General features: G+C 44.0%; 1 protein-coding gene across 3 annotated transcripts in view; it reads left to right on the top strand.

The window, feature by feature from the left end:
* Positions 1 to 25,327, top strand: part of LOC115570944 (PH and SEC7 domain-containing protein 1-like) — an 80,073-nt gene that overhangs the window by 26,826 nt on the left and 27,920 nt on the right. For 2 of the 3 annotated variants that reach the window (XM_030399786.1, XM_030399785.1), the window contains exons 3-10: positions 364 to 481; positions 967 to 1,525; positions 1,949 to 2,416; positions 10,276 to 10,470; positions 10,947 to 11,027; positions 11,682 to 11,794; positions 12,710 to 12,768; positions 14,453 to 14,542. In XM_030399786.1, the coding sequence (XP_030255646.1) occupies positions 364 to 481; positions 967 to 1,525; positions 1,949 to 2,416; positions 10,276 to 10,470; positions 10,947 to 11,027; positions 11,682 to 11,794; positions 12,710 to 12,768; positions 14,453 to 14,542 (1,683 nt within the window). Of the gene's footprint in view, positions 1 to 363; positions 482 to 966; positions 1,526 to 1,948; positions 2,417 to 6,491; positions 7,428 to 10,275; positions 10,471 to 10,946; positions 11,028 to 11,681; positions 11,795 to 12,709; positions 12,769 to 14,452; positions 14,543 to 25,327 lie in introns of those variants that run through there. The other variant, XM_030399787.1, reaches the window with a different exon arrangement.

Below are 25,327 nucleotides of genomic sequence, written 5' to 3' on the forward strand. Positions count from 1 at the left end.
CTGAGCCAAGTTAGCTGTTTTTTTTCACTGCCGCCAGTCTTTATGCTAAGCTAACTAACTGCCTCCTCACTCTAAATGTGGTGTCAATATTGATGAGAAGAATGAAGAATGAAAAAAGGAGGTGATGAAGGACCGAACTTACATTTTAGGGACAAATTGCGTAACGTATTTTTGGAGCTCTGTCTTTATGCTAATCAAAGCTTTCGTCCTCGTGGCTCTAGCTACATGTTTCGCACACGAACATGAGAGTGATGTCTATGTCATCTTTAACTGAACAATCTGTCTTACCCAAAATGTCCGCCTGTTCCTTTAATGCTGCACTGCAGATCTCCTCCAGCTTTTTTGTCTCTGTGTCTCTCTCAGACGGACAGTGGCTGTGCTGCGCCCGTGCCCTCGCTCCATTGTCAGAGGATCGCTCGCGCCAAGTGGGAGTTTTTGTTCGGGACCCCCGCTGAGGAGGCTGCTAGCAGGGGGGAGAAAAGTGAGAGCACGTCCCCCCTCAATTTCATCTAGTTACTGCACATATCTCATACCTCAGTGTCACAGAGCATCATAGTACACACAGTCAGAGGAGAGGAGTCAGAACATCACGCAGCTCATCTCCGATATATCATGTTTCATTCCCCAAAAGGCCTCCACTTCTCTTCCCTTCATCAGGGTGGTTTCTGAGATTGCTTCCACTTTATATCTATAGTCTATCAATTACTCATGAGTCATTTTAAAGGGGCGCTGTCTAGTTTTCATTTACAATATTAATGAGGTTATAATACAAACTCTTTTCCGTAAGTGAATAAACAGGCTGTTCTCAGAGATAAATAAGGTCCCAAGAACTCTGTTTGCAGCTAGAAAGGTGGCAGGGTCCGCCACATATAAACAAAGTATGTCAATGTAGATCAAAGGGCATCTTTAAACCATAACATTTTAAACACTACGTAAAGTTTGACCCATCCGTGTCTTCACCTGCAGACTCTCTGGAAGCCTCCACAGCGCCTCCCAGTGGAAACTCCAGCGAGTCTCCCACGCCAACTCCCCCGTCATCCCTCCCTCTGCTCTCTGCCAATCACGAGGTGCAGCAAGTCGAGGTCGAACTGGTGACCCCGCCCCCAACCATCATCGGGACTTCACCCAAAACCGGCATCATTCGCCGCACGCTGAAGTACTCAGAAACCGACCTGGACGCCGTCCCGCTACGCTGCTACCGCGAGACGGACATCGACGAGGTGCTGCTGGCGGAGCTGGACGACGGCGACTCCGCGTTTGGGAGCAACCGCAGCGTTCAGGGCACCTCGGGGACAGGAAGCAGCCCGATGGGGTGTCTGGCTTATGGGAGGACAGATGGGGAGGTGGTGGAGGACAGAGGAGGGGGGAGGGAGGATGGGGAAGAGGAAGACGAGGAGGAGGAGGAAGAGGAGGATGAAGAAGAAGAGATGGTGAGCTGGGCCAGTGTGAGGATGCAGGGAGACAACAGGAAGCAGCAGTATGCCGCTCAGGAGGAGCCGGAGGTGTTCGGTCACCTTCTGAAGAGGTGAGCATCAACACATCGCGGTCACACACACACACACACACACACACAGTGGTGAGCAGGATTTTCCCCTGACCCATATTTTGATCTGAATTTGGATCTCACTCCTAACCTAGTTTTCAAGTAGATCATAAACAGGTTCGGAGCCATTTTTCCATGAATTAGTCACAAACTGTACGGTACACACGTCCCTGGAATAGACAGACGTAATAAGAACACATAACAGTTGCTGTTTCACATTTAAAGGGAGAGTCCACCCCAAAATCAAAAACTCAGTGTTTCTCAGACTTTTTCAGACCAAGGATCACTTAACCAAATAAATAAAAAAGAAAACTCCTTACATCTTTCTGCTACACAGAAAAATATGCCTTCTTGCATTTTATTTATTGGTGTTGTTGTGTTTCTCAATCCTCCATCTCTGTCCAGACCGATGGAAACGTTCTTTGACAACCACCACCCCGCCTTAAAATCGCCCATCCTGGTCTCCGGTCCTCGCCTCGGAGCGGAGGACACCTTCAGCCGCCACTTTGAGAGCATCATGGAGTCTCACCGAGCCAAAGGGACGTCGTACAACAGCCTGGACAGCGAGGAGCTGCTCACCTCCAGCACCCAAGAAGTCCTGACCTTTGACCTGCCCACACTGACCCCTGCCATCCACGCTCCGGTTTGTCAGAGTGCCCGGCAGATCGTCCAGCTCAGCTTCGCCCCGCTGGCACACGACGAGCGGCCCAGTCTCTCGGATTCGATCTTCACCGTCACCGGGGACTCGGACGCCACCCGAGCGCCGTCCAGCGAGAGGCTGAGCAGCGGATCAGACGATACGCCGCCCAGAGGACGAAACTGTGACCAGCTGGGGAGCAGCTGGTACAGCAACATCACCTTCTCTTTACCCAGGTGAGTTAGCAGCACGACAGGAGCCATGATGAATGTTACTGTGACACATTATTTGTGTGTCACCTTGCTGTGCTGTGATTGGCTCCTGCTTCTTGCATCTAAGTGAGCATGGAAGCATCTAATTTAACCCAGAGCTCTTCTCTAGGGTTCTGTTCAACCAAACTAAAAACTGAAACTGAAAATTCAGTCAGTAAATGTGGCCAAAAATATTTAGACACGATGTTATGATACATTACGATACGATGTGTTATGATACGATACGATGCGTTACGATACGATGCATTACGATACGATGCATTGCGATACAATGCGTTACGATACGATGCGATACGATACGATGCGTTACGATACGATGCGCTACGATACGATGCGATACGATACGGTGTGTTATAATATGATGCGTTACGATACAATGCGTTACGATACGATGCGTTACGATACGATGCGTTACGATACGGTGTGTTATGATATGATGCGTTACGATACAATGCGTTACGATACGATGCGTTACTATACGGTGTGTTACGATACGATGCGTAACGATACAATGCGTAACGATACGATGCATTACGATACGGAGTACTTTATTAATCCCTCAGGGGGGAAACTGAGTGTCACCACTTGTTGTTGTTAATTGTTTAGTGTATTTATGGTCTGAAGCTGTTTCTGTGGTTTGGGCTGAAATGTTTTGTCTTCTGTAATTAAAGTGGCCTTATTTCCTTAATATATGATCGTGCTACGGCGATAATCTACGAAGCTTCAGTGTAAACATGTTCTGTTCAGTCGGACACGAAGCGAGCGGCTGACAGCTGATGACAGACGACCTCAGCATTGGTGACTCACCGAGAATCTGTGATGTGAATCTGGGCCGTGTTTGTTGTTGTTTATCGCTCTCTAATTTCTTCTGTTAATTTTTCATGCCATTGCTCAAGGCGTAATCTTTTTGGCTTGTCGAGCGTCCCTCTTGTGAACGTTATTTCTCAGGAGCGCCTTGAGGGAACATCTTTAAATCTGTCCTGTTAGAGTTGGTTAGTTACAACACTTACTGTATCTGTTTCAAGTTAGAAGCCTTCATTTCTGAGCAACGGCGAAACATTTGTAAGATTTTGTTGTGGGAAACTATTCGACTTGAGAGGTTCGGATTCCCCTCGTGACTTGTAGCTACTGCCATCTTCTCTCATTCTTGCAGTCGGCTGAAATCTTATTTATTTGTTATTTATTTTTTTGTGTTTAAGTCGGTGATGCGGCACCAAACAACAGACGTGACAGACAGAACGATACTATGTGAGAAAAAAAGAAAAAAGCACTTTTTTTTTTTATTTAATTATTTTGATCTTAAACTTTAGAAGTGGAAGTTGAATAATTATTGTGAGAGATAAAAACATGTCACAGTCGCTGCTTCACTCTCATTCATGGACTCTTGTTCTGCTCCACTCTGGAGCAACTGAGTCATGTGCGACACCTAGTGGTAAAATTGGATGTAACTGGTCTGGTATCAGTTTGGAAATTGTTTTGAAAATGTTTACACCAACCTTTACTTTTTAGTGCCACAAGCCAAGTGTCATCAAGTCGAGAACTGATCAGCTTCTGGTGGGTCAAAGGTGAAAGTCTAAGGTCAACGCGACGTCACAAAATAAGTTTTTGTTTTTGGTCACAAAGTCAAAAGATTGAAACCAGATTTCTCGCTGAATTGGTGGCAGAATTCCTCCGTGTCCACCTTCGAATTGTGGCCACTGTCGAGATATTCTACGCTTCCTGGTTGGACGTGTGTGAAACATCCATCCATATTTGAAGCATTGTTGTCGACCATAAGCTCGTTGGTTTTGCTGATAGTGAGCATATCATCATAAACACGTCTCTTTACACATTCTGTCTTATTCATAAAATGTTCAGCACGCAGCTACGTGTTGGTTTGAGCTCACAGAACGATACAAAATGAACGTTATCTCATGTCGACCTCTTAACCTTGAGTAAACTGCTGAAAGAGCATCATGAACAGTCACAAATGACAGAGTTTTCTTTGCCAAATCAGTATTCATGCAGTTTTTATCGCCTCCTCTCTGAGGTCAGAGCCTCGTTAATGGACTGTTGTCAGTCTCCAGGCGGCCGACTGTCTCCGTCGGTGTCGTTCTCCTTGTGCAGAGCGCTGCTGCAGTGCTATTCTGGAGTTAGACTGAAGGTCGCTCGATGGCTGCCTGTGGCCCCACCACTGTGTGTGTGTGTGTGTGTGTGTGTGTTTAATATGTACATCCATCTGTGCAGATTCCCAAATCTGTAGGTGTTTGAGTGTGTGCATGCATGTGTATCTGTCGGTTATATTAGATGGTTGTTTACTGGAAGTGCATCCTCCGTGTGTGTGTGTGTGTGTCTGTGTGTGTGTGTGTGTGTGTGTGTCTGTGTGTGTGTGTGTGTGTGTGTGTGTGTGTGTGTGTGTGTGTGAGTCTGTGGCAGATGGCTGCTGCAGCAGTGAGGGACTCACCTTGACTTGTCAGAGAACCACAGACCTCATGTTAACTCTCCACAGTCTCTCACCTGCAGTACACCAGACTTTACTCCACATCCAGAACAAAGCTTTGTCTCTGGTTTCTGCACACATTCCTTCATTTACAGCAGAACAGACGCTTCCTTCAACCGTCTGACATCCTCGTCCTTGTGACAGGATGTGATGGATTCAAACTGTGGCAGAAATCTGTGTCACCAGCGTCCCGGGTGTGTTGGAAATGCCTGCCGTGGTGTTTGTGTGTGTTTGTGTGTGTGTGTGTGTCTGAGAGGTAGTCTGGCTGTGTGAATGTCACCCTAACTAACTGTGACAGCACTGCAGAGGTAGAGCTGATAGAGATGCAGCAGGTCACTGTGTTGTTTTGACCACCAGGTGGCAGGAGAGGACAACAATCAAGCTGCGGAGCTCTTTGTCATAAGAACAGACTCATGCAGGTACAGAGGTGTGTTTGTGTCTCAGGGTTCAGCTGGTCGTCTCTCCGACAGACTTCAAGGTTTTATCAGTTTCTTACAGTAATAATGACGATGACTTTATTTATGTAGCGCCACAGCAGACAGTGTGCCACATAAAACAAGTTAAATCTTCAACCTCCTGTGGACAAAATGAGTAACACAAAAGCAAACACATTAAAAAATGATATTAAAGTTATACAATTATAAAAAAAAAAAAATATTTGCACCAGAAATTTTTTTTTAATTTGTTTTCACAGTGGAAAAAAATATAATCTCCAAAAACTGTTTCCACATGTTTCCACGGACAAACAGAAAGTCTTATTTGCTTTTTATATAATTATTCTTTATTTTATATAGATTTTTATTAATCTCTATTTAACTGTTAATGGTCGTTATTATATTCTATTTTATTTTATAAACATTTTAGATGCATCTTTGCGTGTAATATTTGATTTTATCTTTATTTTTATTGGTTGTTTTTATCTTTTATTCTCAATTTAAACTTTTTTTCTTAGTATCCAATGTTTTTTTTATTCATTTTAAAGCACTTTGCGTTGTTATGTGGTTAAAGGTGCTGGATGAATAATGTTTCATTGAAGTTTTATTGATAAACAGAATAAAAAAATGGAGATCGGACTTCGAAACTGTATCGCAAGATGGTTTTTGCCTCACAGGGCTTCCGTAGTTTTTCCGTAGACTTCAGTTTTGACCGCTGCATGTTAGCAATCAAAAAAACAACTGTGAAAAACAGCTCAGCGGCTTCGTGTCGCGAACACAAGCTCACATGTTTCTCTCTTAACTTCCTCTTCATACGAGAAATCAAATCACACTGGCCCGGCTCAGGTGAATGTTTGCTCAGCGCCGATCTTATCTCGGTTTTATAACTCCGGCTTGCCCCGGAGCGGTGGAATCCAGGAGGGGAGCTGATGAGAAAAATATTTCTGAGGGCCTCGTCCATACTTTGATAAAAGTTGGAATTCCACCCGCCCCTCCTGCTTCCCCTCACATCAACTCTTTCAGATGGTCTGCAGAGTGAGACAGTGGCTCATTGTGCCGAGCTGCCCGGTGGAGCGAGTGGGGAGGGGGGATACCGCCGAAGCAGAGGCTGACACCAGGAATTCTCTCAGGACCTCTCGGCATTGTGCTGCCACTTGATGAGACAATGCCAACAGGTGGCGGCCTAATCTTTTTTGATTATGAACACTCCTGCAGGCCCCGATGAAGCGTTTGCTGTAAACACGCTCCACAAAGGCTTCAGAACGCTGACAAAAGGCCACGTTTTTCTTTCAGGAAACACCCAGCAGATATCGCTGCGAGCTCAAACCCGACACCTCGTATCTTTGTTTTCTCTGTAGGTGTGCTAACAGCTCACACAAGAAACAAGGTAGACTATTTGTCCAACACCCAGAGGATGGATCTGCTGAGTGTGTGTAATTGGAGAAGCGAAGGAGACGAGGAGGGGGAAGAGAGAGAGAGAGAGAGGAATGAATGAAGGGTGAAGGGAAGGAGGATTTTTTTAAGCAACAGACAAGCCAAAGTTTCATGCCATGTTTCGAATCCAAGGTCAGCAGGGGACGGTGAGAGTTTACACAGTGGAACAGGGTGGGAGAGCGAGGGAGGAGTGAAGAGAGGGAGCAGAAACAACAGCAAACAGACTCAGAAGGGGAAACAGACAGAGCAGGACAAACAGCTCTTTTACTTTGGCGGGGGGGGGGGAAGGAATCTCACTGCGAAGATCAAATGACAGCAAACACAGAGGGAGAGTGAGAAAGTGGAGGACGGAGTAAAGGGGGACACGCGAAGGAGGCTCAGTCGGACTCAGAACCAGAGCTGAGGAATGTCAGAGTCTGCCGGCGGGTCGGGAGCGGCTACAGGTGTTCATCTGCGTGATGCGTTCAGGGTACGAGGCCAGGAGGAGAGGAGGGGGCGGGCGGGGGAGCAGCGCGAGGCGAGGTGGCGTTCAGGGGACGGCGGTGAGGACGCAGTCCGTCTTCTGCTGTCACGGCTCATCTGCAGCCGGAGAGGAGAGGTATTTGTCTATCAGGCGGTCCTGTCACAGGTACGTCCCCGCCCAGGAACCTGTCTCACCTGTCTACCGCTTGATTTCAGTTTCCCGTTTGGCCAGAGGCAAAACTGAAAGAGTCTGTTATGTTGTTTGGAAGCATGATCACCGGAGCAGATGTCATTTGGGAAAAACTATGTCGCCCTCCTGAAACCCAAAGTTCTCTGTTTTTATACAGTTTGATGATATCATGAAGTAGCGTGGCATCATGGGAGTTGTTGTCTTTATTATCAGACAACCACTATTGCCGACTGTGACTCAGGCAGAAATGTTCAAAGACAAAGTAAAGTTTTAGTCGCAGTCTGTTCAGTTGTGTTCGCTGACTTCCTTCCTCGCTCTCTGAAGTATCATCTGATGTTTTCCAGGAACTTGTAGCGACGGGCGACCAGATGAAAGACACTGTTACCTCGAGTTTACTTGTGGATTCCTCTGGCTTGAACACTGTTGTATAACAGAGCTCAGAGGAGTCGCTTTTAAGACGTTTTAATGAAGAAAAGTTACATATTATATCTGAAAAGTGTACTTGTTTACTTTGGCAGTGTAAGTTTGCTTGTTAGTTGCTTTTATACAGACGTTCATGGTCCCCAGAGGAGCCTCTTGACTTTGGTGATCCCCTCAGGTAACATCCAGCGCCTCCATGAGGTTGGAGTTTGTGTTTTTTTTCTAAACCAATTGCATTTACTCCCATGGAAACTGAAACCAACACTGATAGCTCCCAGAGGACGGATGAGTTTCCCTCTAGTGTCACCAGCAGGTCAAAGTTTACATTTATCGAGTCAAGATATCAACATGTACTTTGTTTCAGACATTCAAGGATGTCATTATGATACATGTTGGAGGGGACGACCCTGCTCAATATCAAAATATCCTAATATTCATGGTTCCAGATTATAAATGATAAATTGTGACACTCAATAGTGTAGCAGTGCTAAGAGGTTCACTTTTGTGTACAGTTGAATTAGAGTGATAAAAATAACACAGTTGCTTTGTCTCAATTCAGGGTCTGCATCCTTCAAAGGACCCGGCCTTTGCGGTCTTTGAAGGCGAGTCCTTCGGAGAGACCTTGTTAACCGCGTCAGCCGTTGTTAAATGGGACGGTCTAGCCTTCGGAGCATTTCCTGGTTGCGTCAGCAGATGTTTTACCCTCACGTCATGATGTCTGCTGCTCAGGGCCACGAAAGTGACGATCTAAGCCACGCAATGTCGCCATTTTCTCTCTTTCTTTCTTCTTTTGCGGTCATGCAAAGAATCTTGGGATATGTGAAGCCAAGAAGGATAGTAGTGGTGCATCCTCCAAAAGAGGGAAAAGAAGGAGCATTTGTGGGCTACATCTGGAGGAGCCTTGGAATTGGGACAACCTTCGCGTGGCGTTGTGACATAATTGGCCTTCAAATGCTCCTCCGAAGGATGCAGACCCTGAATTGAGACACAAAAAATGTACACTGCAGTAGTTAAAAACATACTAGATTGCGGTTAAAAAAAAAGCTTTTGCAACACAACTGAACAACGTTCAGCGGACACAATCTGATAGCAGGTGATACAGGTGCAGTGTGGGTGGAGCTACTTCAAGTCAAAGGTGCATAGATACAGAATCAGGTGACATAATAACAATTCTGTAAGTCTTCGCTGTATTTTGTGTGCATGCTAACAGGCTAAGGCTAAACTAAGATGTTGAACATTGTAGAAAATGGCATATTAGCATGCTGATGTTAGCATTCAGCCCTGACACCCCTGCTGTGTCTCAGCTCAGCCTCTCTGTTGTTCCTCCGTGTTCTCTAAATGTACTTTGTGAAACTCGTAGCTTTCTTAACCAGTCAGCTTGTGTTATTAATGACTGTTTGCTCTGGTGTGATCTCGTTGACAGTGTGAGGATGTGTCAGTGTGGGAAGCGAAGGCCCGGGACTGTGGGTTTTGTTGGCTTGTTCCTCACGCTGAGAGATCCAAATGAGAGCTCGGCTTGTTCAGGAAGTGTTTCTGGCCTTTATTGAATACAACTGGGGAGCTGCTGGACCGTCGTCATTGTTGTCCTCCGGGCCGGCCGGCGTGACTGGAATTGTCACACAGCTCTGTCGGCGGCCGCGACAAATGTCAGCGTCAGAAACTGAACTCGGAGACCTCGCTTCTCTCGTAGCAAAGCCAGAAAAGAGGATCCGTCTCCGCTCGGTGTGACATAACATGCTTAAATTATTATCGCAGAATGGCTGAGATGTAATAAGTTTTGCACTTCTGATCTGGCGAGCGCTTTGAAGGGGCTTAATTAGGAGGTGATAACAAGAAAGTGAGAAAGCTGGCAAAAGAGGAGACGTTCGAGTGCAGTTATTAAAGCGAGTGACGACGCCAAATGTGTTCGACTTTGAGCTTTATTTACTATTGTGTGTCTTTGACTCCCCTCATCCTTCTCACCAGCCCTCATGCATGTTTTATTATGTTTTATTTAACAGAAATCAATCTTTTTTTTTAAGCAAATATCTCTTGATCAGACTTTTTTCATCTTTCATCTTTTTTTTTTTTAGTATTCTGGTATTAAAACATCACACAGAGCTGGAAACTGATTTAAGATCAACGCGGCAGAGATCAGATATTAGTATTATTAAATTATTAATATCCTGGAGTTATTAGTTTTATTATTATAGCACCATCATTCTTTGTTCCTCCTTTTATCCCTTTTTCTTTCGCTCCTTTTCAATTATTTACCAACCTCTGCAATTTCCATTTTCCCCTCCTGGTTCTCTTCATTTCCCATCTGCTCCTTCCTCTCCACTCTGGTCACCTGTGTGTGTGTCTGGTTTTTAATCACTCACTGATTGATTAACCTCTGACCCACCTCCCCCCCCCCCTCTCCCAGCAGGGACAAGGCCCGTCTGGCGACCGACTCGGAGCTGGACCAGGACCTCAGTGACAGGCTGGGTCTGGGCAGCAGCGACACCCTCACCAACGGAAGCCACCGCGCCGACGTGGCAGCCGCCAAACGTCTGGCCAAGCGTCTTTTCAACTTGGACGGCTTCAGGAAGTCGGATGTGGCGCGACACCTCAGCAAGAAGTGAGCCAGTAGAGAGTTTTCATGGCAACTGAAAAGGTTTCTTTAGCCGATATAATAATACATTTAGTTAGACTTCCTGCGTGTCTGTCAAAAGATTACAGGGATGCTACAGTTTTAAAGAGCAGCTTTTTCTTTAAATCTCAGAATAAACAAAACAGCATAAACAGCAACCCATATTTTAACTTTAACTCGAGGCAGCCCCGGTTAAGATTCTGCCTACAAAGTGCTGTTTTAGCAGATCTCCAGCTCGATCAGCCCGTCAGTCTGTCAGCTGCTCGCTCGTGCTGATGAGAAAGAATTTAGGATTAAAGGGTTTCCTCACCCTGTGAATCTCAGCCCGGACTGAGCTGAGAAAGCTAGTTTGTGAACATTTGATTGACGTTTTGTGCTTTTGTTTTAATTTTTTTTGCCTCCTGTCGTCCGCACATCGCTGTTTCCCCTCTCTTATGTGTTATTTTACATGTGTGTGTCTGCAGTAATGACTTCAGCCGCATGGTCGCAGAGGAGTATCTGAGTTTCTTCAACTTCACGGGCCTCGGTATCGACCAGGCACTGCGGTGAGAACACAGCGTGTAACATGTTGGGCATCATGAGAACTATTATTCACAGTGTTTTTCTTAAGTGTAGTGAAGACGAGGCAGTGAAATATCCTTGCCAGCTTGTTTATCACATGAAGTAACGCTAAATATTTATGTTATGTTCATGTATTTTTATTAAAGAATGAATGTTGACATCGTAGAAACGCGACTGTGGTCTAAATGTGTGTTTTCTGCCCATCACATGGTTCTTTAATCCTTCCCTCTGTGGGACGCTGGCTTTGATTTGGCCTGAATTAGATAAATAAAAAAGCTGCTCATGTTTTAATTTAATCTTTTATTAATATGTGTTGGAGACTCTGCACTGTTAAACACTGCTCTCTAGAGGGCAGCTGCGGCCTTGCATTTGGAGGTAAATGACAGTTTGTACAGTATAAATACATACATGCTTTTATTTTGTTAATTCAGATATAAGTCATACTGAGGAAATATCATTAATGCATTCAGCTCAACTTTATATTTATAGAGTTAAACACATTAAAGTGGGGTTTAAGCAGCAATATGTTGAGAAACACAAACAAAAATGTGTTTTAGGATCAGATTTTCAAAGTAAAAGCCTCCTATGTGGCAGCAGTGCCTCTCTGACTGTCCCCTTGTCTGTGTTTGTGTCTGCAGGACTTTCCTCAGGCAGTTTGCTCTGATGGGAGAGACTCAGGAGAGGGAGCGGGTGCTGTCACACTTCTCTAAGCGTTACTTGGACTGCAACCCAAGAGTCATACCATCGGAGGGTGAGCCGGCTGCTGCAGAGGAGTTGTTTCAAGACACATAGAAAATATATATCTTATATCTGCTCCTGAATATTTGATGCATTCAGCCGTCCTTAAAGCGGCCGTAATCAATATTTTATACCAAATTGAATAAAGAAAAAACAATGTGTGAGAGCCACAGCTGTAGAGAATTATCACCTGAATCTGCAGCTCCGCTCGACTTTATCGAGCTGTATAAAAGATTGATAGAAAGTCACTGTTCCAGTTCTTTTTGTCACACTCCCTCGAGCAAAACAGATCCACAAGACGTCAATTCAAGCGACGATGTAGAGCCACAAGTAGAATTTCTGTGAGGTCATTTTCAGATGTCTTAAAAATGTGTCCTCTCTGAAATAGTTCATTTTGAACCGAAAGAAATCCTTCAGAAGTTTGTAACTGAACATGAAAAGATGTCTTAAATTACACGGTTCAGACTTTTATTTTGGACGTCATTTGGACATCAATACTGAACGTCTTAAAAGATTTCACAAAACACTTCCATCCCGGCTCTCCAGTGGGCGTCTCAAGGCCGTCAGAGGTGTCGAATTGACGTCTTGATGTTTCTGCTCGTCTTCCAGGGTAATTTGCAATCACAATAATCACCTGTGTTCAGAGAAAAACACACTGTTTTCTACCTGCTCAACACCAAACTGATGATAGCTGCGGTTAGCCGCTACATAGCTGGTGGACATGGTGGAACATTTAGAAGCTAAAATGCGCAGATATATTTCCAGTAGAGAGTAAATATTTGTGTCGATTCATCAGGTGGCCTGAAAAACAAATCCAAATGCATAATATTGTTTTTGTATAAGTATCTGTAAATTGACAGCAGTAGCAGTTTTATCTCTGAGCGAGGTCGTCTCGCGGTCGTGCTAACCTGCTGTTTCCGTCCTCCAGATGCAGTTCACACTCTCACCTGCGCCCTTATGCTGCTGAACACTGATCTGCACGGTCAGGTGAGTGATGAGCAGTGTGTGAACGTGTGTTTCTGGATGTGAGGTGAAGAAAGTCGACTGTGTCGTGAGTGTGCAGGTACAGCAGGCGCTGCAGACAGGCGTGCTCCGTCAGGCGAAGGATAAACAAATAGAAAAAGTTTGAACAGCTGCATTCTCCCCTTAACGGCCTTTTCTGATTAACTCTGGAGTTTTGGGACTATAAGACTGTGATCTGTGTCTGCAGGTCGGCCTGCTGAGCTCCTTTCACTGTCATTAATCTGATTCTTTTATAGTCAGAGCCTCACTTCGCAGATCTGGGCCATTGGCGGCTCTCCTCCGCGATAGTTCAGCTCTGCGGATGAATGATTAATTAAAGTGGCTACAGAGGTGACTGGTGGAGGATCAGCTGCTTTAGGGAGGACGAATCAGAAGTTCTTACAAAAGTTAACAGATATACTGTAAGTTTGATCTTTGTGGTCGCCGTCACTGCCGTCCTCAGCACGGTGGTCTGACTGATTCAGGCTGTGAGCTTTTTACATGCTTTAGTTCAGGTTGCTTGTTTTGCCGACCAACAGCAGAGCTACAACGATTAATCGGTTAGTTGTCGACTATTAAATTAATCGCCAACCAGTGTTTTGATATTCAGCTACTCACAGGACATTTTTAAGAGATAAAAGTCTAAATTCTCTGATTCCAGCTTCTTAAATGTGAATATTTTCTGGTTTCTGTCCTCCTCAATGACAAGAAAATATCTGAAAATATTTGAGTTGTGGACAAAACGAGACATCTGAGGACGTCATCTTGAGTTTTGGGCACGCTAACATTTCATTTTGTAGAACAAACAGCTAATCGGTAATAGATGGATTCATTGATAGTGGAAATAATCGTCAGTTGCAGCCCAAACCAACAGTGTGAAGTTTATTTGAAATGAGAAAAAGCAGCATGATTCGCAGAGTTTCTGCATTAAACTGGACAGGATATTATTTGAATATTTTTGAAGATATACCAATAAAACAGATTAAATTCAGAAGTCATATCACAGCAGACTTTCCTTGAAAACATGTTTTTAAATCCAACAAATGAAACCAGACGTCTCAAATGTTAAATTATGCTTAAAAGCAATCAGCCGTAAAAATATTGAGCCCAAATCAATTTAGATTCAAATCAGAAATCAAGTAGAATAAAGAAAACGTAAGAATCTGATGAGGTATTCAGTGTCAGCTGTCGCTTGTCTGCAGAGTCGGGTCAGTACCAAAAGAGTGCTGAGGCTGATTACCTTCCCCTAATCATCATCATCATGATTAACACTGTGACTATTATTGTTCCAGCTGTTCCGTCAAGCTAATACTAAAGATATCATCGGCGAATTATGGACGGATCGTTTTGTGTGAATCATCATCATCTTTGTTTTTAATGTGACCGAACATTTAATTTGATCACACTGTTCGATGACTGGAGCGCGTGTCAACGATCGTGGTTAACTGCTCTTTTAGATCATTAAAATTTAATCCAGGAAGTAAAAGAAGCTCCACTCTGTTTCTGTATCCGCCCGTCACTGACGGCAGAACTTCTATCAGGGAAAGGTGCTACAAATCCACAGAGCTAATTGAAATCGACGACATTAAGGAGGCAGCGAGTGTGAAATAAAGAGTCTGAGGAATGTGTGGCGCGAAATAAAAATAAATCATGTTTGTCCTCTTTTCAGAACATCGGCAAGAGGATGTCGTGCACTCAGTTCATTGGCAACTTGGAAGGACTGAACAACGGCCAAGATTTTCACAAGGATCTGCTTAAAGTAAGCTACTTTCAAGTCAAAAATAGCACACACACACACACGCTGTCATGCACAGACACACATCCCGAATGAGAGCGAGCAGACTGTGTGTGCCAGCATTGTATTGTCCCACAGATCTGTGCGACTGAGCCTGGCTGTCTGCTCGCCGCTCACTGCCAGCTGGCGTTCACCTCCTCTCCAGAGGCCTCCAATCACAGGCCTGCCCGGGCCCGCCACTTCCTGGTACGGTCCATCCTCGTCGCGGCCAGGAAGACTAATTGTTATGTGATCTGGAGACAAGGAGAACGAGACGCAGCCGCCCTCCGGGTATCTGTGCGTGCCTTCGACAGCATTAGATTAGGCTATTAGCGTAACCCAGTTGAGTTTGGTCACGATAGATGGCGAACCATCAGACAGGGGTCAGACGGAGGCCCGGGGCCGCGTGATGTGGCGAAATAACCCAATCAGAGAGGGCTGCCTGTCCATTGGTGCACCTAATGATGATGTCGCTGATTAGTTTTGTCTGCTGAGTGGTCCGTCAACATGCCACAGGCCTCCAGAGTGCCAGTCAACAAGTTGTAATGGGGTATTTATAATGCATGAGGGAGAGAGGCCGCGTCCGTCTGCCGAGATGACGGGAATGAATTCAGAAATGAAAAGCGGCGTGTTGTTCGGGGCAGATTGCGTCCACGCCGCGAGGCGGGCAGGACAAGAAACAGAGACGTGCATTAGCTGTTTTATTGAAGCTCGTACAGATCCAGGAACAGTGGTTTTAATCACGCCTTCTACCTTCCACCAGCTCCCGCTCTTTTATTCTCTTTCTCTCTCAATGAGACTCTTTTCCTCTCCCAGCCTGCAGCGACACTCTCTTTTCTTCCTCCTCTCTCGTTCCCTTGTTCTGCGATTCTCTAAATGTTCTGCCTGCCCACTCTCACTCTCGCTCGCTCCTTATCTTGGCTCTGTTAAGCTCCGCTGCAGTTTAATCTCTGTCTCTAGTCTGTGTCTCACCGCCACCTTTATCTGCACTCTTTCACCTCCGCCCAGCTCTGCTCGCTTTTATTTTTGCCTTCCCACTCCTGACCTCAGATCAGCTCTTTGCTAAAGCTCTCTGTCCTCTCCTTTACTTTCTCTTCTTTCTCTTCTGGATTGAGTTACACCAGCTCTCCATGAATCCATTTTATTGTTTCTCACAGGTGGTTTGCGAAATCGGGATGCACTATTAAAACTTTAAATCCACAAATCTGTCGCAAAACACGCCCTTATACGTACATTTAAAGGTGCTATGTGTAAGAAAAGCAGTTTTCTGATGGCGGCGGACCCGTCAGCCCGTCAAATATATCAACTTTTCTTACAAATTGCACCTTTAATGAGTTATTTATTTGCTGTGTTCATTTTCTCTGTCCTTCCTGCTCATGAAAAAGTCCCTTTTTCCAGAGTAAAATCATTATAAAAGTCTTGAGATTCCGTTGAATCGACACTTACATGTGTCTTAACGCTGTGATTTAAAGGCGAGTAAAAATAAGTAATAAGTAGTAACAACCTTTACTTTCTACAGCGTGAATCTTCTCTGAGTCAACAGCACATTTTCCTCATTCTTTCTTGTTTTCTTCCCTCTCCTCTTTCTCAGTTACTGTATCGCTCCATCATTTCCTGCTACAAAATGACCGCCATTCCTCCCTCCCCTCCTTCCTCGCATCCCTCATTTCCTCCGCTCATTTTCTTGCTTTCCCATTTCCCCTTTTGTATCTGGCATCTCGTGTTTGTGTGCGCTGTAAATACGTTAGGAACGAGCCGGAGAAATCCCTCATTTTCTCCCTGCCGCACAACAAACACACATGTACTGCATATCTCACACATTGTCTCAGATCAGCACTTTGTTTTCTCCGTCACCACAGCGGCGTCACGGCGACCATTGTGCCTCCATCGCATCTTTCCTTCGTTTCTCTGCCGTCCTTCTCTCCTTCTGTCCCTTCTTCCCGTTCTCTTATCTTCGGATTTAAAGTGGTTTATTTTGAACCAAGTACAGCAAATAACTGTCGGAGGTTTGCATGATTGCACAGCGGCAAGTGGTGTATGATTGTGTTTGTCTTTGTGCTAGCGGCCGCTTTGATCCACAATGAAATATCTCAACATTGACAGGATGGACCGCCTTGTAATGCTGTAGAGATGTTCATCTTCCCCAGAGGATGAACCCTAATGACTTTGATGGTCCCCTGACTTTCCCTCGGGGGCCACAAACAGTTTGATATTTGTGCTTTTCGAGAGAAATATCTCCACGACCACTCGTTGGATTTTACCTTGGGAGGCAGCTGTGATCTCACAACCAATCGGCGTCCTTTGAGGATCGACTGGGCAGCTACAGGCGTGATTTAGATGTGACGACCAGCAAGGGAAGCAAATGTTCACCTGAACAACAACTAATGGCATTCCCTGCAAACTCAGCTTGCGTTTATTTTAGCTTGCTTACATGCAAAAGTGAAATGGTGAACATAGTGATTATACCAGCTAAACATCAGCATGTTAGTATTATTTTTGAGGGCATGTTAGCATGCTAACACTTAGCATTTAGCTCAAAGCGCAAATGTTCTTAAGTACTGCTAGGACAGCTGGAGAGTCTTGTTTGAGGACTGTTGATCCTCAAACGTTTCATTCTGTGAAGTTTGATTAAAAAAAGGACCCAAACCTGAGACAAAGAGGCAGGCAGGTGAAAAATTAAAAGGTAACAAAGCAAAACAGTCAGTAACAGGGAAGAAGAGAGTCCAAGAAAAAGTAATGAGTAATACAAAAAACCAAGAACAAACCTGAGAGCCACAGGGAAGACAGAAGAGACGACAGGAGCAAACACAGCAACGTAGACAAACCAACAAAGAACAGGAGCTGATTAACTAACGAGACACAGGTGTTCACAGATTACAGCTGGGAAAAAGACAAAGACAGGAAGTGGAAAATAATGACACATGAGGATATAACCTACAAAATAAAACAGGAAATGAAGAAGCTGAAACCCAAAACCAAAATTGCGTGTCACCTTCGATTAGATGTCACGACACAAGTGAATGTAAACAGCTGTGTTTTCCAGTTATTACACAGAACAGACATTAAATGAAGTCTGCATTCATTCAGAGTTGGATTAGATCAGAGCTCTGCGTTTATGTTGGCCTCATCCATCATAACTCGCAGTGCGATGTGATTATTACAGACGGCGCCGTGTGTCGAAGCTTCACTCTGAGGGACAGAAACACTGTGGTGGATCTGAACCGCTGAGGCCCGTAGCTAAAACAGAAATCAGCTGCCTGGTGGACTGGAAAATAATGAGAGGGGCTCTGCATCCCCATGACACCCGCTGATCGTCCTCTCTCTCCGGGGAACACTCCCCTCCCTCTTATATCATCAATTAGCTTCCTCTCTTCCTGTATTTCTTCTTCTCTTGGTCTTGTTTTCAAGCTTTTTTGCTTCATTTATTTTGCCTCAGTAACTCCTCAGTCATTTGTCACGTATTCATCCTTCTTTTCTCTTTTCTCTCAGTGGTTCCCTCTCATCTCTCGTCCTCGTTCTCACCAGTTCAGCTTATTTTGATCAAACCTAGCGATATGTTTCCCATTAACGCCACAATGGAGCAGCGGAATTGAGCAATCAACTGAAGCGAGTGTGTGAAGCTTCGGCCTCTCAGTCCTCCCTGACACACTTACCAGCAGAGACTTCTGTTTGTGCGTCGATATTATTTATTCCATCTCACCTTTATAATAGCAGGGAGGGTAAATAAGGCGATTATGTGGGATGAAGGAGTTTGTGTCTTGTTCAGTTTGTCTTTCTTTGATTTCCTGTTTTATTTTGAAGTTTTGCCCTCATATGCTGCTTTTTTAATTTCCTGTTTTTGTGTGATTTCCTGCCCTTTTTTATGTGTTCACCTGTGTGTTATTAGTCAATCAACCCTTGTGTTTATATAGTCTGTGTGCTCCTTGATGTCTTTGTCAGTTCCTCCTGTTTTGTCCCATGTCTTCCCGTGGTGTGTTTCTGGTTTTTGTTTCTGGCTTTATTCTTCACATTTTTCGTGATTTCTTCTTCGCTCTTCTTGGTTTTGTGTTGCTCCTTTGTATTTGTTGAATTTGCACCTTTTGGTTTTTTGGATGCTATCATCTGTTGGGATTTCAGCTCATTATTAAAAGCTAGTTTAGTGTTGTTTTGCTTTCGGGTCCTCGTCGTTTGACAGTTTGACTAGATATAAAATCAGGGGATGAACGTTACATGGCTCACTTTATGGTCGTTTGGTTTCCATCCAGTTTTATCTTAAATCTGAAGAAAAATGAGAGCATTTACAGTGACATTGGTCTGTAGGTGTGTAGGTGGTGCAGAGATTACATACATCTCAATCGGTACTCATTCATAATGAGGTTATAAATGATCTTAATGTACTCCAGAGCATATTTTCCACCTCCAGTCGCCCACAGCAGACATGTGACAGACTGACAGGCGTCATTAACTCAAAACAGCAGAACATTTCATTCTCCATCAGGTCCCTGTGATATACAGAGTGGATAGTCGTGTCTTTGGGATGATCGGAGGCCGAGGATGATTTATGAAAACATTGTATGAATGAAATGAATTTATGAGATTTCAGGAACATGTTGATATTTGTAGACAGGGTGAAGAAAGTCTGCTCAAACTTATTTGGAAGACAAACAAAGACAAGCTATAAAATCTTTAACGTTTACAGACAAAGTTTGACTGACTGTCTGAAGTTGGTGTGTGACTTCTCATGTTTCTTTCCCCGTTAGACTTTCCTGTAGTTCTTCCTAGATCTGAGCAATTACTTCAAGTGAGGGAAATGTTATTATTAACAATATTATGGACATAATAAGCCTCAAATGGAATTAGCCTTTCACTGAACTCTGCATTAGCTTTGTCTTATCAAGATATTGAAGCTTGACATTTGGGGAAATGCGCTTATTGGCTTTGTGGCAGAAAAAAGACTTGGAACAGAGTGAAACAGCTTCTGTCTGAAGGCAGCAGCATCCTCCTAGAGCCCTTTAACTCTTTAACTCTGGAGCTAAACTGATTAGTTAACACGAGCAGTCACGGTCGAAGGTTTGCATGCTGTATACGTATAAAGAATGTATATTACGTTGGTCCTGAGGTCCAGTTATATCTACAGCTGCTTTGTCACAAAAAACATTCATGAACTCTGATAAAAAAGTGACTTTTTGTCAAATAAAACTGGATTAAAACATTTTGGTTGTCTTAAACTAAAACCAGGCTGAAACTCTGAGGGATAAAAATGACTTAAATGTGACTAAAACTAACAAACGCGTTCGTCTAAAGACTGAGACTAAATGTCAAAAAGTAAAGTACGGCAGAATAAAAATGGTTCAGCTGCAAACGTGTGAAGTGGAACCAAAGTGTGAAGCAGAGACGTACTATAATTTGTACACTTGTGTAATTAATCCGCTTGTGTATTTATTGACTTGTTTTGCTCGTCCGGTTTAAAGACTTTGTGGATCCTGTCAGCTGGTTCTGCTGCACTGCAGTGTTTGGACCGAACGGGCCTGTAACAGCACTGTTTGTGCAATTAACACAGAAAGAGATGATTAAAAACTCGTGGTCCCAGTGCAACAGTAACCTTTTCATCCTTCATCAACACTTCATGTTCCTTTCGCCTGTTTTACCAACTCGCATGTTTAAAGAGAAAAAACACCCCACATAGCTGCTGACTGTGTTTCCACCACAGCTCCCTGCAGAATGCGACGCTCTGGCGGCGGCCCAAGCCGGTGCTTTGGAGGAAACTTTCTTCCTTTATCGAGAGGCTCAGAGATGCATAGGTTTGCACTCATTCACACTCCCTCTCTCTCTCTCTCTCTCCTCGGCGCTGCTCGGGGCTTAAAGCTTGAAGTGGGAGCTAATGATGCTCTGAAGTAGGTTACCAGCCCGCATTAGAGCAGGAAATTCTGCTGAAATGAAAATGTTGTGTAGCTCAATCAGACGCCCGAGCCGCGCTCTCCAAACTGTAATTGGGTGCGCTGATGTTATCGATTGCGTTAGCGGCATCGACGCCGAGGGGGGGGAAGAAAAAAAAAACAGACGGATGACTTATTTGTTTTTGTAAATGAGGGAGAAGAAATCATTCTGGAGCGCGTCGCCGCAGTCGAGTTATGCGTGTCTGAAATCTGCACAGGAGCTGCGGTGCCAGAGCTCGACGGCCTCGCCAGCTCGGGCAAAGACAAGGAGGTCAAATCTGAGGAGGGGAGAAACCAGAAGACAGATGGTCCTTTTTTTAAACACATCATTACTGACTACATATTCAGAGAGGAAACCGTTAAAAAGGCAAAACACGTGACTCTTTTCTTTTGGTGTAAAGGGTCTAAAACTCACTTTGCTGTAGGGCCACAGGACAGTTTGTCCTTTCCAAGGCGGCGTGCTTCGACTCTCCTCTTCCTCGTTCTTCTATTTGTATTTAAACCCTGATATAATAATAAGAGTAATTATATCTTCTTTATCTGTGCCATAGAGCACATCAATGACCACGGGGTCGCATGTCTCTGTGAAGCGCTGTAGCAACTTAGTCGTCTGAAAGGAAATTAATTGCCAATCATTTTGATTGTCAATGAATCGTTTCAGTCATTTATTGAGCAAGAAATGTCAAACATTTGCTCGTTCCGGCTTCTAAAATGTGAGATTTTGCCGCTGTTCTTTGTCACGTTTGACAGTCAATGAAGAGTCTTTAGGTTTTTAGACTGTCGGTTGGACAAAAGGAGAAATTTGAAAACGTCCCTTCGCATTTTTCACAGTTTTTTGACACGTTCTACACCAAACCATTAATATATTCTTAATCAGCAGATTCATCGATAATGAAAATAATCGCTAGCAGCCGTGTTACCATGAACACACACACACACACACACACACACACACACACCGTTCTACAGCCTCAAATACTCACCAGAGCTTCAAATGTGGATTCATCCTCTTCTGAAAATAGTCCCAAACAAATGCACCAAATCACTCCTCTGTGAGTTTGTTACAAGCTGAAGTGAGCAGATTTTTATAGTCGTATTCAAAACTGAATTTATATCTTCATGATGTGTTTTCACAGTTAAACTTAATGTTTAAAAATATCGAGAGATTAATTTTCATTTTATTGGCTACATGATTGTTTCATGGAATTTATGACAATAATAAATAGATCCAGCATCGCTCTTAAATGTGAAATATAAAACACATTTTTATGTCTTGATTTAAAAAAGAAATTATAGAGTTACCCTTGTTTCAAAAAAAATAATTCGAAACATGACGGGAGCTTTATAAGATTATCTTGCTGACTCGAAATGCCCCCTTGTAGTTTGAGACTGATGTATTTTAACATTTCCGCTGCATCAAGATCAGCTGTAAGTAAAAACAGTTTAGCTGTCTTCAGTAAACGAACATCTGAGGATGCTGCAGTGAAGCAGGAGCAGTAGAAAGAGCATACATTAACTCCTGTAATATCTCAGTCTTACAGGTGTTCTTTAATTTATAAAATGTTTAATAATAAGACACATAAAGGTCATTTTTCTGTAACAGTATTCCTCTTTTGAAACACATCCTTAACTGCTGCTGTCCAAAGCAGCTGAAACACTGACCGAATTACAAATCTCACACATTTTTGTACTCTGGAAATCAGAACAGAAATCGCGGCGCTGTTGAAGGTGAGGGGTCACGGGGAGCCGTAGTGAAGAAAGAAAGACGGCGTGTGAAGAGGAGACAGCTGCTGTGGTCAGCAGAGATGTGAGGCTGTGGATTCGCTCCCCCTCTCCCCGAGCTGTCTGGACTCTCCGACAGGGACGGACGGAGAGATTTAGACAGGATGTGAAATATTGAGTGGGATGAGGAGCGGAAGGGGGAGAGGTAACAAAAAACAACAGATTTATTTTGATTGCCGTTTGCTTTTATGGTGAGCAGGTGTTCCCCTTATGGCTGCCAGCCTCATTTTGACTAATCGGAGGTTGAGTGATTTGCTCAGAGGCACGTCGATGTTTTTTTTTTCTTCTTTGGGATTCGAACCACAAGCTGCTGCCGCTGTTGCCGCCCACGTAAGACAACTGTCAGAGGACTCTTGCTGTAGCAGGTCGTCGTCCTCATGCAGGTTGTTCGGGCGGCGCAGTCAGAGGTTAGCTCCGCTCCCTCGACTCGCCGATGTTCCTTTTTCTTTTCCCTCCTGATGGAGTCACAGATGTCGGAGAGGAGGAGAGGAGGAGAGGAGGAGAGGAGAGGAGGGGGAGGGCACCACTCACATGTCAGCTCACCCACATGTCCACCCTGATGGTGCATGTCAAAGGACCGACAGCTGAGCCACGAGGGGTTTCCTGTTCTTTTTACTCACAGTCACAGCACCCGTAAAACTTTTATTACACATTTTTTAATGTAGCAAGAGCGTAACACACAGAACAACAGCAGCAGGAGGTACAACTGAACACAAACTTACAAACACGTACTGTTTATTAACACGAACGTTCAGGAATATTAAGTATTAAAGATAAAATATGGGAGAATTTTGCTTTGAAATGTCTAAAAACAACTAGACTTTAAGTTGTTTATTTACATTATCCCAGATATTTCCAAAAGACTAATAGAAATCAGTAATTTTGTTAAATAAAACAGACCGTCGCTCGGTAGCAATCTTTGGTAGCAAATGAGGCTAAAGGTTAAAAAAAACTTTAAAACATGAACTGGCCCGTGCCTTTGTCACTTCACATTTGATTGTGTGTTTACCACCAGCGAAGCAAGTTACTTTACTGCTTTTACTTTAGTGTACGTTACATTAAGCTAGCGAGCCACGGCATGCCCCGAGGATGTGTTTGAATTCAGGTCAACCTCTGACTGAACTCAGCACTCAGCAGAGACTCTGGTTCTCTCTCTCCTCTCTGTAACCTTACGTTCATGAAGTAAAGCACATTTCCCCCTTCAGGCGGATAAACAGGAGTGAAGATAAATCCACTTTTTACACACTTTAACGCCCTCCCCCCGCGACGCTTGGCTCTCGTCTTTTTTTTTCATTTTGAGAGACCAGTAGCTGTAGACGTTAGCCTAATTACATACTGTGCGTTTAAAAACACACACAAATTAAAAAGGACTAGAAAAAAGGTAGAGCGTGACTAAGGTCAGATTGAGGAGGACGAATCTCAAAGCCACAGTCGGTTAGTTCTCTCAATCAGAAGAAGACACGGCACAGAAATAGAGTGAGATCACGGGAGTCGTCGTCTTTATTGTCGATCAGCCGATCGAAATCTATCTGGCGTGACTCGGGCAGAAATGTTCACAGATGAAGTCGTGTTTTTATCCACGTTCTGTTTTGTTCAGTCACGTTTGCAGACTTCCTGCCTTCCTTCACTCGCTGCGACTAAACTCAGCACAACTCTGCTTTGATAGAATTACAGATTTCAAACTTTAGACATTTAAATGGAGTTCAACATGTTATATCTTCAAGATCTCTTAAAACGGCGGACACAATCATTTGCAACTCCTCTCAGACTGACCACTAAATCCTTCAGTTCATTTTTATTACAGATCCCATAAAAGTCTGATCGATGCCCGTCGTCTGTGACTGACACGGTCATTAAATCTGCAGTCACAGCCAGTAGCTCCAGATTTTTAGTTTTCACTTCAACCCTGTTGCTCCCCCGCCGGTCAATAATTCTATTTGACCAGTACGTCTCTCGGGGGAAACAACTCGTTCATCCGTCTTGCGAGCAAAGATTTCCGTGAGACGCTCAATTTTTCTCTGTCGCCTCCTTTTTCATTCCTGCTTCATTATGGTGCAGTTTTCTGTTTTTTCAGTCGTGACATCTGGCTCTGGGTCAGTTTTGTGGCACCTGAAGTGGGTTTTTCTTCGTGGACTCACTGCACATTTGTATATATCGTATTCGCCCGTGAGAACAGAACAGTGTGGGGTTCAACATTCATGTAATCACTTAGAGATGCCTTTAATCTGTGTGCTGTGATGAGGTAGTTTGCGACGCTACATTGAGGCTTTTTAGGACACATTAAATCACAAACACACTCATCATCGGAGGCATTTGAGCGCGCTAAAAGGAAAATGCAAATATGGTAAAGATAATTATGCTTATTTGCAGATGATGATGAGAAGATTTATATTTTTAAATAGAGCTCATGTCTGTGCATTAAAGTGGCTGTAATCAATACTTTTACATTGACAATAGATCACTTAAATGCCAGATTCTGACAGATGTTTCTGTCTGTTCTGCGTCGATTTTGGTGATTTTGACGTCATCAGGAAGGAGGTTTTAGTGACCGACGTCCAGGAACAAGAACGCAACGGACATGAGTTCCAATTTTGGCCCAAAAAAAGAAATAAAAAACATTAATATCTCACTCCTCAGATACTTCCATCATCAACAGTGTCTTCTGTATGCAGTCTGATGAGGTTTATAACCCGTCTGGTGTGTTTGTGACATTCAAACCATGCTAAGCTAGGCTAACCACACCCTCTGTCCAGCTAGCGCTTGACACACAAACACAACATGAAACTGACGTTCATTTTCTCATCTCACTCTCGCAAAAGAAAGCTAGCATGCCCCCCCCCCCCCCCCCCCCCCCAAAAAAAATGTTGAACTAGTCCTTTAATTCAGTAGCGGCGCTGCTGAACACACACTCGGTCTCACACACCTTTACACACCGCCGCTTCTTCACGTGTTTCTTCCTCCTCTCACCTCACCAGTCGCTCCCAAAAGACCGCCGCTGAATACTAATCGCCGTTGCAAGTATATTTATAAAAGAAAAGTGTGTGCATGTTCTTGTTGTGTGTGTAACCTCGCC

This window comes from Sparus aurata, chromosome 20 (genome assembly GCF_900880675.1).
Source record: "Sparus aurata chromosome 20, fSpaAur1.1, whole genome shotgun sequence".
Classification (NCBI taxonomy): Eukaryota; Metazoa; Chordata; class Actinopteri; order Spariformes; family Sparidae; genus Sparus; species Sparus aurata.